At 35.2% G+C, this 15,585-nt stretch overlaps 1 protein-coding gene across 2 annotated transcripts in view; it reads right to left on the reverse strand.

Moving 5' to 3' along the window:
- oca2 (oculocutaneous albinism II) overlaps positions 1-15,585 on the reverse strand; it is a 313,977-nt gene that overhangs the window by 225,763 nt on the left and 72,629 nt on the right. For both annotated transcript variants that reach the window (XM_039744702.1, XM_039744701.1), the window contains exons 4-6: positions 4,181-4,372; positions 3,749-3,806; positions 2,176-2,248 (exon numbers count right to left, since the gene is read on the reverse strand). In XM_039744702.1, coding sequence (XP_039600636.1) covers positions 2,176-2,248; positions 3,749-3,806; positions 4,181-4,372 — 323 coding nt within the window. The remainder of the gene's footprint in view (positions 1-2,175; positions 2,249-3,748; positions 3,807-4,180; positions 4,373-15,585) is intronic.

Here is a 15,585-nt window from a genome sequence, read left to right on the forward strand (position 1 = left end):
AATTAAAATCATTTAAACCTAAAAGAATGAGAATACATTCAGACTGTTTTCATTTGTTACAAATCATCTGAATGCTAATTTGTCCTGAGCATCTCAATTAGGAAAGCAGATTAGCTTTTAATGGGAGGACATTAATTAGCCATTTTCATGGATTCTAAGCCCATATTCATCCGTCTACTTACTGCGCTCCACCTACTGTGGTTATGTGGATGTCAAATGCATGTTCAAGAAACAAATTTTGCCTCAAGGTAGTATTTTGATGCAATTTCTATGTTTGCATTCCAATAATTCTGGGAGTTCTGTCAGACACAACCAACTGTGATTTCAAGAAACTAAAACACACAAACGCAGCAAAAAAAAAAAAATAGCTACAGTATACAGTTTCGTAAAATGTGAACGATTAAAGAAAATCTAATTTGTTTATTGCTATTGACACTTTAGTTATGATGGCCTACATTGGAGCCTAGACACACTGGCTCTCGTTGATTTTGTAATGCTCAGACAGACATTTGTTCATTCATTCATTCATTCATTCATTCATTCATTCCAAATTTTGCAGAAAAATAAAACACAAAGCAATTGAATGAAGGTGTTTCACGCTATGAATGAAAACCACCCAAACTTACGCTTGTGCCGTTTTTGACTTATGTTGATTCTGTTTTTGGATGATGAGCTAAGTTAGTGTTTCTATTTCATAGACCTTCTGGTTATGAGCAAAGTCCATTTACTAAGGTATGATAAATGTGTTCTGATAAAAATAAAGTTATTTCAGGTAAGGGAGAACTTTTCAGGTAAGGAAGTTACACTCTGTACCCATAGCAGTGAAGCATGGCGATGTCTTGCATGTTGATTAGCAAATATAAATAAGAATTTCACTGTACTCTGTGCCTGTGACCGTAACGACCCTATAAACCTATGCCAACTCAAAATAATGGGGACTTTTGTCCTTTTGTTATGTGGTTAGGAGAAAATTTATCAAATCCCAGCTCAGTCATCCATCTGTCTGAATTTCTCATTTTCCCTGTATTTTTATGAAATTTTTTTCTCACTTTCAAAATATGAATGTTTGAATCTAAACGGGTTCACTGATAATTTTTGATCGATTAGCACCATACAGACTATATAGAACAAAACTGCCGAGTTACAAATCTATTTAGAAAGGCTCAGAAGCACTGCTGAATGACAAGAATTTGGCCTGGTAAGGAGAAAAAAAAAGTGTAAGTATAGCTGCTTTCACTTAATGTGAATTTTTGCCTAGGATGTACCATGCCTTGCTCTGAACATCTAGTTCATTAAACCATTGGCAGTAGAACTTCCAAATGCAAATATCCAATCAGATCGGTAATAAAAAGTTACAGAATGTTTTGTTGTAACAACCAAAATGTTGACCCAGTTTAATTTGAAAACATTTTTTTTTTTTTTTTGCAAAGAACTATTAAAAACATTCCAACAAAATAAAAATTTGACTGAACTACAAAGCCTACACAATGTGACATCTCTCCACCACCATAATGGATAAATATGTAAAAAGCACTCCATTTGATTGATAACTCAGCATTGTAGTGGAAACATGGTTGTAAACAAACACTGGTGCTTATCAGGGTTTCCAAGCTGCTTAAATTACATGTTGCTAAAGGATTTACTCCAATTTAAAGCTTTAAACACTAGTAAATCTGTATGATTAATGGAAACAATGGAAATATACATTAAAGCATCAAAGCTTATGAAATACAGGGTAAGAACTTAGACAAAAGCTTGGGTAAAAATGCATTAAAAACTTACAGGTGCAGTGTAGTGGCTAAAACACTGGATTTTCAAACCTAAAGCTTCCGGTTCAGTTTTCATCTCAGACTTGCTCTGCAACTATAAACCTGCCACTACTCTGTTTACATGCATATTTTTCCAAAGGGTTGTAGGTTACAAATTTAGATTACAGTACCTTAAGTTGTCAGACAAATACTGTATACAACAACCCTTAAAAATTGTTAGAAATATAGTAGTTCATTACCCTTCACAAATTAACCTCTTTAAGCTAATGATTAGGCAAGTCAGATTATCACTCACCAAAATCTACAAACATAGGACTGCTATAATAAAACAAAACAATTAAACAGTTATGTGCTCTATACCAGAAGCCATGACAAAAAATAAGGAAATAATTATCTGAAAGGATACAAAAGCTTTCAGAAGATGAAACAGCAAACATGCGCCAGGGATTTTCTTGGTCTGGGTATTTGCTAAACAAAAACTGTAACAATGAAATAAAGTATTAGAACACAAGATCCAGAATATACTGTAAATTAGGCACAAAATTGTATTGTAATCTACTAGCCTTGCTGTTTGATCATGTAGCCAGAGTTCTCTCCTGAAAAAGGAAACCTATCATCATCCACATTTTACCATCGTTTCTCTATTGCGACTCACACAGCGTCTACATTTAAAATGTATATATTTTTTGGGATACCAAACACTCGTTTACCTTTGTTTAGGTACATGCTCTACAGTTTGACTCACTATCAACTTATCAAGGAATAGGCTATGCTTAGTATCAAAACCTTTAAACATGTTCTAGGCATTGCAATGAGACACTACTACTATTATTTGCATTTAAAGCAGAGTCATAGACATAAACATAAGAAAAAGATCCGATGTGCCATAGCCTAAACTGGAAATTTACCATCAAACCAGTGAGGAGGATGATGAGCTCCACTTTTAAGCTACAATTAAGAATGCTTTTATTAAATTGCCTCTATTTTGTATAACTCCTGACTTCTATCTATGACACTAAAGATTTGCAATAAATTATAGTTTTTATGGAGTGCATGAACCTTAATTAACCAACTATAAATGGATGCATCATTGGAGTTCTCACGATCTCTCATACCCTAAAGCATTACTGGATTCCAACTGAAATTAATTTTAAAATCATGTTATAATGTTACAACACATTGGGTGGATATAATCAGGATCAAAAGAGAGCATTATTGCAGGCAGCAAACAGCGCTATACATTTCCTAGAAGGCTGGGCAGGGCTAGATACTGCAGAGGCAAGCAGCCTGTCCAGCAGGGAAGAGAAGCATATTCTTTAACAAACTTCATGAGGATTCAAGAAAGTAAGCAGAGATGTTCATAGAGAAAGTATACATAGGAGCACCATGCAGACATTAATTACTTTAGTTTGCTGAAGAATGAGACAACATATAGCAAATGGTGACAGAGGTTACTAATAACATGATACCAATAGTGGAACCGTACTTTACACTTGTTTGGCTTTTTACACTCTTATCTAACTGCATGACTGGCTAATGTTAGGATGGCATAATTGCTCACGGCATTCAGTTGCCTTAACCCACATGATTCTTTACTATATCTTACTTGGCATGTATCAGGAAAAGCTAGTGTTGTATGTAATGCTAGTCAGAAGTACAAGGCTTTTGTTTAAAGACTGTGGCTCCTAGTGTGATGTAATTCATCTACTTAAGATATTCATATGTTAAGCAATAGCATTTTGTATAGCTAATTTCCTGGATATTCCACAGTAGGATGTGTGTTGAAGTACTAATGGGATCCCTTCAATTACCAATGAGTATTCTGCACACCATTTAAAAATGTATTCTAACAAAAGCATAATTAAATTTATTAGTTGAGGACCCACAGAAAACAGTTGAAAAGAAAACCACCTTGCCCTTAACTTCAAGTACCAATACAGTAACAGTTTTTGTATACATGAATACAAACATACACTTACTGAGCAAGTCAAAACAATAACAAAAATGGTCGTGATCTTGGAAATTTTCAAACAGCACCTGAAAAAGAAGAATATATTGTATGAATGAAATGCTGCAAAGTGATCTGCTCTTCTAAAGGGTTCAAATGGAACAAGCACTCTACAGTAAGGACAAAACTCCCTTGCAGCCAGAAATCGGTTTATTCTCTTTTGTCTTGACTCGCTAAAGGGTGGCGTTCAGCACTGTGAACCAAGTCCCCGTTCTGGGAGCACTGCCCAAGTGAACACAGCCCAGCCATATTCTCTTATGGTGGAATTTGTTTACATGAACCCCTAGGTTTCTTCAGTTCAGATATAATAGTAAGCTATATCCAGTATAGCAAACCTGGAAACCACAGGCAGTTATGCTACTGTAAAACAAATCTAAATATAGACTTGATGCAACTAGTATACCTTAAACTATTAGAAAGGGTAAATTTAGCAGGACGGTTGTCTAGTGGGTCACATTTTTCTGTGGATGCTGATCTTGAGAGGCTACCCACTTCACTTCCAAGGCGACATCTTTTTTCAAGCTCAGCTGAACTGCTTTCCCATGAATCTTCAGCAGTAGTAAACTGGGGATCATGAAGTGCCATGTATGTAATTCTGCAAAATAAAAATAATGTATAAAAATACACTCCCCACACACTGAATAGACATAGAATGAATTAAACTCCTTTGTTTTTTCTTATGCAATACAGAATTGTAGTATTTACATGTTGCATTAAAGCACTTTTAGGAAAGCTGCTTTACACTCATTCCTTTTGTACTCTTACCTAAATAGAGGTCTGATCTGCTTTAGGATAGCACATTGATTTATGGCATGCAGTTACTTTAACCCACATGATGGAATAGCTGCCTGGTTTAGTAATCTGACAAACCAAAATTTTAAAAAGCTCCAACTTAACTTCCAGGGAGGAAAGTTGCTTTAAAGATCCACACAAACTCCTCTTTTTTCCCTCATTGCCATGTGTCTTTTTAATAAAAATATTAAATACTATATATAAGCCTAGCAAATTTTTTTTTAGCACATGCCAGGATCTCCTAAGAGGATCTTCAAATATATAAATTGCCTCTTTTACATAGATTAATTTTGAAAGCGTTTAAGCATTTAAAACAATGTTTAACAAGGAATACACCTCACTATCACAAAGAAACGCCAAGCACTGCAGCACAGATGCCAACATTAGAGATAATTGTGCAGCATGTGTACAACTTGTTCAGGCAGAAATTCTAATCATGTTTACAAAAATAAAATCTCCAGAAGTTACTGTTCAGAAAAAAACAGAACTTATTTTTACAAGTATTAAAAAAAAAAAATTATTGTTTGGTTAGCAGAATTCTTTATGAGACAAATGATGTGGCAGAATATCATAGTCTAAACCCTAATATGTTAAGAGTTTAGAGTACATTTTATGCAGAACAAAGAACATAAAGTTTGTTTAAACTTTACGATACAAGCCTAACAAATGTCCAAGGACTCCCATGGTCAACTTCATTGATCTATCCATTTTCAAACCTGAACTGGAGAAAGTTCAAAGTCACTTGGGGGTGGATGGCATTGGGATAAACACAGGAGCAAAATGGACTGGGTGTCAGCACATGTGACCACACACTCGCACAGACACAGCCTTATTAGTCAAACACAATTAACACAACAAACTGTACATTTGGTGAGTGAAATGAAAACTACTATGTAGAGGACCAGAAGAAAAGCAATGTAAACACTGAAATTAAAAAAAAAAAACTCCACACAGGATTTAAAACTGTACCTGGTGCAGCTGTGAGGCAACAGCATGAACCACTGCACCACTGTGGCGCTCACTGTGATTAAAATATTACACACAAATATTTTAAGCACATCTTATAGAAAGCAAAACAGTAACTGAAAGAACGTATGCACATCTATGTGTAACAGTTGTATAAAAATAATAAGTTTAGTTGTTTGGAGCTTCACCGAATCCTGATAACATTCATTGTGTTGTATGTTTTCTTGTTGTGGTCCAGTTATATTTCCCTACTCCGTTTATTGTGTTTTGATACATCATCAGTGTGAGCCTCTCCCAGGGTTCGTTGTGTTACTGTGAGAGGAGGTAAGCACACGGTTATTCTCTGTATGGTAAAATGAATTCAATTATTTTAAATTGTTTGAGTTAATTTTTTTTGTATGTGACAGTAATTGTAATATGATTATTTTAGTATACAGTTTTTTTTTTTTTTTATTAATTTTATTACAATCAATACATAGCAATCAAGTTTTTACAAAAAAAAAAAGAATTATGCTAAGAGCAGATCGATCCCCACCCTTGAGAGAGAGAGCAAGCCAAACGGTGTAAAATTTAAGGCTTTTAAAAATACCTAAATCAACAAATTCTCTGTGCTTTATAAAATCATTTCAAAATATTACTGATTAGATCCTGCCATGTTTTGAAAAAAGTCTGCACAGATCCTCTAACTGAGTATTTGATTTTTTCCAATTTTAAATAATATAACACATCAGTTTCCCACTGACTTAAAGAGGAGAGTTTGGGTTCTTCCAGTTTATCAGAATAAGTCTGCGTGCCAACAGTGTAGTGAATGCAATCACAATTTGTTTGTCTTTCTCCACTTTAAGACCCTCTGGAAGAACCCCAAACACAGCTGTTAATGGGTTAGGAGGGATTGTGAGTCCAAGGCTGTCTGAGAGGTAATTAAAAATTTTTGTCCAGAATAATGTTAATTTGGAGCAGGCCCAGAACATGTGACCTAGTGAGGCTGGGGCTTGGTTGCAACGTTCGCAGGTTGGATCATGCCCTGGAAACATTTTGGAGAGTTTTAGTCGAGACAGATGTGCTCGATATATAATTTTGAGTTGTATAATTGTATGCTTTGCGATATGGAGCTTGAGTGAATTCTCTGCATTGCTACTTTCCACTCCTTTTCTGATATATTAATTGAGAGGTCATTTTCCCAGTGTCCTCTTGGATCTTTGAAAGGAAGGGATTGTAAAAGGATTTTATATATTGTAGAGATGGAGTCTAACTCCTTGAAATTGAGCAATAATTTTTCCAGCGTGGATGAGGGTGCAAGATGAGGAAAATCTGGAAGGTTCTGTTTAACAAAGTTCCTGATTTGAAGATAGTGAAAGAAATTTGTAGCTGGAATGTTAAATTTGGAATGTAATTGTTCATAGGATGCAAAGACGTTGTCTATATAAAGATCTCTAAGCAAGTTAATTCCAAATTTTTTCCAGATATTAAAAACTGCATATGTTTGTGAGGGTTGAAAGAGGTGGTTCTCTTGCAGAGGTGCCACAGATAGAAGCTTCTCCGTCTTAAAATGCTTTCTACATTGGTTCCAGATTCTAAGTGAGTGGAGCACAATTGGGTTATTAGTGTATTGCCGATAACGTGTGTTTATTGGAGCACAAAGCAAGGAATACAAAGAAGTACTGCAGGATTTTACTTCTATTGCGGTCCATGCCTGTGTATGTTCTTCTATTTGTGTCCAGGTTCTTATCGACTGTATACAGTATACAGTTGTTTTGAAAAGTTTTGAACACTTTTCTATTAAATTTTGGTTGTGTGTTAATGTGAGCGCTCAACAGCCTTTCCACGTGTTTTTTTTTTTTTGTTGTTAATAGGAGGAATCACAGAGCTTATGTTCTCTGTTTTAATATTTCAGGTTTTTTTTTTTATTTGTGTATTGAGCTGTGCATGGATACGTATATCTTTGCAATTTAGGATTGATCGCAGTATTTGTCGTGTTACTGTGAAAGGAGTAGGAATCACAGAACTTGAATAGTCACATTTTATATTCTGTTTTAATATTTCAGAATTTTAATAAAAAACATCAAAAAATAAAGGGTGTTTGCATTACTCCTTCATGGCGGTTTGTATGGCACGTTGCATACATATCACAATGCAGAAGCGTTTAGGATTAACCCAATCCAAAGGCCAGGAAACAGCACTACGGCGTGTGCAGTGGAGACCGGTTACATATGCTCTATTAAAAGGTTAATAGGAGTCTTCTCCAATTAGAATATTTTTAAGAAGTAATTTTTACTTTGGTATAATCATAATTATACCATAAACCGATTACCTAAACAAGCCCATGGATAACTGCTGTGGGAGGTTATTATGGCTAATTTCTGAAAACATTGTCCATTGTCAATTAGATTTTTGCCTCCTTATTTCTTTATTCAATCTTTCTATGTAAAAGAAATCGAAGAAATGAAAATTGTCAATTAATATTGCAATTATGTGGATTGCATTCCAGGGAGTTCATTAGTGTTTTGCTGTAGGCAATTTGTATGGAGCAGATTCAGGTACAGCTGATGGCAAATGTGGCTGCTCTTCACCCATCAATCTTTCAACCTACTAAACAAATTCAGGGTCACAGAAAACCAGGGTCTCTCCAGGCAGGAACTGACCCTGGACAGAGTGAAAGCTTCAATTTACACTCTCTCACATATAACACTCTACATTCACTCACATAATGCCAGTTTAGATGGACATTCATCATATAACCCACATCAGTTCTCATTTTGTGTCATAGTGCTGAAGCGAAAGCCTCCATTTTCAAATGGTTTAGGCAAATGGCATAACAAATACATGAAAGAGGGAGGATACAATTCTATAAAACCTTGAATTCTTAAATATAAATACAATTTAACTAAATTGCCAAGACAAAATACCAATAGGCATCAAGTCAGAGCTCAGGAACAAGAAGTCCTGGTAAATTATTATTATAGATTATAAGATTGAACATCTTATAGAGACTGTAATATAGTACATAGTATAGAATATAGTATAGTATACCCCAGTACTACAGAGAATATAGATAAAGAACTCATTATGGTACCCATATTGACTTTTCCATTAAGACTACCTAAAACAAAACATGCTGCCACTGAGGCTTTCTGTGGACCAAAGCATCCAGGCTGTGAAGTATGTAGAGGTAGATGCATTACAGATACTAAAAGCATGAGGAGTTGGAAAAAGGATAAAAACAATTAACATTTAAGCTTATTCAAAGTATGCTAGAAAAGAGAGCGCTATTCTTATAGTTAATGCTTCGTTTTGGGAAGGAAGCAATCCACTGATTGTTGATGACAGCAACTCATCTGTATCCTCTGTTATAGTACTGCTAACTATACATCCATATTACATTCAACTCGTATGTCAGTTTCACGTAAATTTTTAATCATATTTATTTCCCACTTTTCCATCTTTTCCTTTTTCTCTGGTGACCAACTAAAAGCAAATTCAGCAATAACCTGGTTCCCCAAAATCTAAATAAGCCATTCATCGGATCACAAGTCCTTTTTAAAAGATCTAGAAATATTACATCTAAGAAGGACACAACTTTTCTTTATTCCTTTTCCATATGAGAAAACTGTGCCAGTTTTGTAGAAGTACACCCATAAAAAAGGTTACTCCATCGTATGGCCACCCAAATCCACACTGTATGCTTGTTCATACTTTTATTCTGTCCATGCTCTGTTACAAGTATTTCAATATACATATAAAACAGACATTCTGATAACTTAAACTGACAAACTTCGTTAAATTTCCTCTGGCACTCCATAACTAACTTTTACACCTCACTGCTCATCTTCACGGATTGCCGCCTTTCACACTCAGTCTATCCTTCCACGGTCACACTGCTTAGTCCATTTATAGGCAAAATCACCTAATGAAATAGCTCAACAGTCAAAATGTTGATTTTTTTTTTTTATTTTACAGATGAAACACGGACATGGCCCTGTTAAATTTTCAAAATCCAAGTACAGATGCATATAGAGAAATCACTTTCTAACAAGGCTAATCTTTCCAGCTTTAAACACACACTTTTCTTCCAGAGCAGAGCTACTGCCTCACCTTCAGTTCTGCCCATGTAGATACAAATGCACCTGTTCCACCTTCATCTATTTTCTTTCCATACTTTTGCTGAATCAGTGGATACCTATGATTAATTAACAGTCTACCACTTGGATGTAAAAGTGCTTAATATTCCAAGTTTCCCTTAGCTTTCAAAATGTAGACTCCCAAAAGACCAAAGCCTCAGTATCTCTTTAAAGTTTACTTTTCCATCCTTTTCTAGCTGGCACATTTTCTTTTGATGTTCATTCCTGTGCGAGTAGAAATAAAGATGACACTCTAAACCAGCAGCGTGCAAACTAACTCCTTAAGGACTGCAGTGGCTTAAAGTTTCCTCCACATCCATTCTATTACAAAGCAGCTATTACATTCCTTGAATTGAATACTAGGCCTAATTACATTTGTTTATATTTTTAAATTCCAGAAAATACCTAGGTTAGGTAAAGGTTTTACTATTCAAAATTTGTGAAAGCAGCATAAACCTATTTACCATTTACAAATATGCAGCTTTATTTTTCAGTAAGAGGATCTGTTATAATAGTATGTAAACAGTGTCTACACATGAGCAGTAGATCATCTCCTAGCTAGAAGAGACTTCATATAAGCTGTTCTAGGGGCTCTGCAAAACTCACGCAGCATAATTAACCTGTAACTTGATGACAAGAGAATTTTACGTATGCAAAGTGTTCATGTATATAAATTTTGCTCTAGTCCTGTACTGGTAAGCAGCTTTAGTAGGCTCGACTACAGAACAGCTCTATAAGAAATGACTTAAGATATTCATCCTTCTACCCTCTCAAACCCATTCAGTGGAGAATTAACATTTTAACCAATTATTCTAATACTCACACATCCTTGAAACATGGGAGGGAAAAAAAAAAAAAATGAATACCTGGAAAAAACCCTATGCAGAGATTATGTATGCAGTAACTAGGACCAGGATTCAAACCCTCTCGAGTACATTCCCATAAATCCTGCTTCTCAGAGACTTGTTGCCTGCCTTCTGTACGCTTTTATAAATTTCTGTCTTTAAAGGTGACTCTCAGTGTGCCTCCTAAGCCTTAACTCTGTCTCTTGTTAATTGCTCACTTACACTTCCTCTTTAGATTACCACCACCACCAAAGCTAAACTGACCAATTAGATTACTCTGAGGGACTGGACAGACAGACAGACAGACAGACACACACACACACACACACACACACACCGACCGACCTTGGCTTTTTATTATATAGTAGATTTAACCCAGTAAACAGGTAAAACAGTAAAAATTTCTCATTTACAATGATTGCCAGGGAAAGAACCAAAGCAGTGGATCCATTAAATGTAACCAATCCAGATGTTTGTAAGAAGAGTTGTTAACTATTGTAAAAGGTAAATGATCACTGTCAGACCAGCTAGCACAAAATATTTGAGAAGATCCTTGGGTTCTCAGTGCACATAGATGGGTTCCCAACTGGGGGATAGTGAATGCTACTGGTTCAAAGGGTGTCCTGGACATGGTGACCCCAAGTACACCCAAGACAGATACAGTATGTGCGGAGGAGAAATCTTGGAATGACAGAACATTGTCATCAATAGAAGGTGACAGCAGAAGGCACCCACATGTAACAGATCATGTACAAATATTAAAACTTTGCAAGAGAAATAAAACTATTGTCCATTCCATCAATAAACTGTCTACTACAGGATCATATTGTAAACAACAATTAAATTGCCTTTTATTACAAAGCATTTACAAAGTAAATAAAATATTGTTCAACAGGATATTTGTAGGTATCTGTCTTTTGGTTATTTTTCCACCCTAATGTTTTAAATCCACATTTACATCTGTACATACTGTACATTCACCCGCTCTGAAGCAGAAGCCACCCTAATTATAAGGCAATTTAATGCTAAAAGTTAATTTAAGACCAACATTCTTTTTGAAACACCATTCATCCTGATTTAGCAAAGCTCTTGGTACACTGCAAGTCATGAATGCCAGTTCTGCCACTAGCTACTGTTACTTGCAGTTTAAGTGTAGTTCTTTAGTTTTAGTTGATACAAACATTAATATTCAAATACTGTACGTCTAAAAGGGCATACCTCCTAATGCAGTTCTAATTATTGTTTTAAGAGCTCTCATGAAAGCAGTCACCTCAGGAAATATATGGGACATTCTTCTAAACCAAAGTAAGGAGTACATTGGATAAGCTGATGTGTTTTGTATTAAGTACTTTAATACATTCTTGTTTAGCTTAGAACTGAAAAGTAGAATTATGTTGTATTTTAGCAGGAAATAGAAGTATGTTACTATACTCTGTACACAAATATACTATTTCATACTATTTTTCCCCCCCCGATGTGCTGAACAGACATTACATCATTACCTTTAAGTATCACATACGTTCTATTAGTAAAATTGGAGACTTGTTTCCAAGCTGTCGAACAGACGATTACAGAATGAGTGAGAAACAAAATAAGGTGTGATGAATACAGAGCATTAAATATGCATAGATTTGTTCAAAGAGTTTCACTCCACCTCACAGAGTGGAGAATATTTTGCGGATCTGGGAAATAACATAACACATACTAAGAGTGTTACCAAATGTGAGGGCTGCATGTATATTGTGCAAGTCATGGAGTTAAGCTCCCAGAAATTCATTACATATATCAGCAATAGTCTAAGACAAGACATCGAGACAGCAGGGCACACAGTAATCCACAACATGCCCATCATAAGCACATAGCAGTAGAAATGAGTAAAGCAACAAATGACAAACTCTGGTTACCACGCAAAAGATGAAAAATCAACACTACCAAGATAGTCTTTCAGGGTAAGATTATAGAAATAAAACTAATTCAGCAGAAAAGAGAAGAATAATTCAGAAATAATAATGAAATGCATGTTGCGACTGTGGTGCATTCCACATGTTCTATAACAACTCATTTACGGAGAGACAAATGAAGGTCAAACAGCACATACTCCTATCTCTTCCATGAGCAATGCTTTCGGCAAATGGCAAGTGTCCATCCTCTCTCACCCTTGCCATCTCAAAAGACTTTTGTTAATCCAGCTCAAGCACGGGTCTCATTACAAATGTGGTGGATGCTAGCTTAATATTTGTCCTAGAGAAAATTGAAACGGACATTTTCTGTTCATCATGAAATGAGCATTCAGAAAAGAGGAAATGGATTTGTGATACAATTAACTCTTAGTTATTAAACATGCTGAAATATGAATTCTCTAATTACTGTGGTTAACTTTAACACCTTAAATTGGCATTGTTTTGTTAAGCAATTGTTTCTAATTCTTTTAAACATGTCGATATGTTGTGTTTTAAATGTTACGTTGAGGTTAAAAGTTGTGAAGGTCCAGTGAAATGTGTAACTTTTACTGAGGCTGGATCAGTTTTGTTTTTTTTATATATAAATACATGTAGAAAATCTAAATCATCCTATATTCTGTGTTAGGCAACAAGTAGTCAGGAAAAAAAGCTGCAAAGGTTTATAGAAATGGGTGCAGTGGTTTTCATATGATGCTCAGACAGAAATTAAATTTTACATATATAGATTAAGTAATATTTGTTGCCTGATGGCTCTTGTAGTTTTGAGCGTCAACCAACAGCCACCACATTAGTCTTTCCTACTGTAAAGCTTTGTAATGTTGGGTACTACAGAAGACATTATAAAAAGGAAATGTGTGGGGCACTAGATGTGGCAAACTGCCACTGGATCAAAACTGGAGTAGAAATTTGGCTTTATTCCCCACTACAGTAAATCTGTGCTGTATGGTTCTTTGGATTTACTTTCAAATACTCAGTTGGGATAGTGGTAGAACATGCTCTGACCCAGGTGCCAAAGCTACCAGAATGGAGAGAGCATAAGGCTAAACAGGTAGAATGTAAAATGTCATATTGTGTTCTACCAATTATGCCCAAAAACTATACAGCTTCTAAACAAAGGTAAACACTCTTGCATCTATATGCAAATTTGTTCTTTTGGAGGGGAGGGTATTTAAACCAGATGATCGATTATTAAAGCCTATGCCACTGAACTAGTCTCCTCCGTCACACAGTGCCAATTGATTAAATGAAAGACAAGTCTTGTAAGAGATTGACAGAAAAGTCCATGTCCAACTCTGGGACACAACAGTAAGATTGCCCAATAAAAAGTGTACATATGACAAAAGCCTGTTTGGAAGATCAAGGTATGGTGTGGGGTTAAAGATTCAAACACTTCTTGAAAAAGCAATTTCTTGTTATTAGCCAAAAAGGCCTCATTTGCATTTAATGTGCTATGTTTGTAATTTGTGGTGTAACACAGATTGGGATACGCAATAGTAAATATCTCCGTAAATTCACACACATTTTCTGTAAATAGTGTTTGACAATTTTCAGTCTTTCTGGGTTTTGTTTTTTTTTTTTTTTAAATTAAATATCCCTCACATATTTTCTAAAAATGTATGTGTAAGAGCCAGCCCTAAAAAGTTAAAGTCACATAAGTATTTGCTTCACTTGAATAGAATGTCAGTTTTACATAACTACACAGATAATGATTTTATCCCCTATAAGCTAACACATTAATGGAATGTTTTTAAAAGTTCAAGTATATTTCCATGTAACAATTTTCATTAATTAGTTAGAAAAACACATCAGTTACAAATTGAAAGGAATAAAAGGGACAGTTTTCTGACTACATTTCATATTGTATACCATATTATATATGTGTTGCTACAGTAGTAATCCATACAGTATCTTAGAAACCGAAGATGTAAACCTGAAGCATCACAAGCAAGAACTTGGTTTTTGTGTATAGTATTTTTTTCTTCTCATCAGATTGTAAGATACTTGGACTGTGGAATGTTTTTGGTGTATGCATCACAATCAAAATTTGAAACTTTCCAGTAGCTACAACATTTTGGAAACCCCACTACAATAAGAAAAGCCAGAACAATACATCAAAAAGTGCTGACATACTTTAATGCAAAAGTAAACTATTTCTAATACTTTTTTCATTTTGTTTTATTGTTAGAATTGGCAATAACATTGGTTTAGAATCTCCTCTTTAAAATAATTAACCTAATGGACAGATATTCTCCATTATTTAAAAAAAAAAAAAAAAACTAAAAAAAAGTTTGAACAGCTTTAATTTCCAAAGTGCAACATGGAGTCCACATTAGGAAATACGTGAATATCAAAATCAAAATACAGAAGGGGGGGAACACACACACCCCCCAAAGACGAGGCTTAACAAGCTACAGTTGCCAGAGAACATGCATCTTTTTGTGATACACCTCTGCAGATGGTGAGCTGAACATAACTAAACTAAAGTGTGACCCATTAAGTTATCAATTATAAAGGCAGCTATTAACAGTCTATAACAAAGATAAAAATCTTTAACACATAAATGCATGTCATTTTTAGATTAATTTGTTGACATCTTTCATGCTCAGTCTCAACATACTGTACCCAGGGCCGGATTTTCCTATAGGCTAACTAGGCTTCAGCCTAGGGCCTCAAGATCAAGAGGGGCCTACATTCAAATTGTTAGCAAAATTAAAATTACACTACTGTATTCTAAAAACAGTGAACACTAAAACACTGAACCGAAAATAAGGAGAAATTCTACGCATATGACTAATAAACAAACAAAAATGTATTGGTTGAGATCAACGCGTTCGGCTCATTGGGTCTGTTCGTTTGTATATACTAGATTGCATCAAAGTATAGTTCATACGTTCACGGATTGCTATGGCAAATATTGACGTGCCTTATGCTACTAAGCTCTGGTTTGTTCTTGCATAAAGTGCAGATTGGAACAGACAAACGAACAGACCTATTGATATCCCGACGTTCGGTTATATTCGTGTTACTTCGATAATATGAAACACGTGTTAATGTTATTTGAAAAGATTCTTATTTTAGGATTGCGTACACGATCATTTGATTCTCGCCTTTTAAGTTCAGTAGGTT

Source organism: Polypterus senegalus, chromosome 2, assembly GCF_016835505.1.
Source record: "Polypterus senegalus isolate Bchr_013 chromosome 2, ASM1683550v1, whole genome shotgun sequence".
NCBI classification, from domain to species: domain Eukaryota; kingdom Metazoa; phylum Chordata; class Cladistia; order Polypteriformes; family Polypteridae; genus Polypterus; species Polypterus senegalus.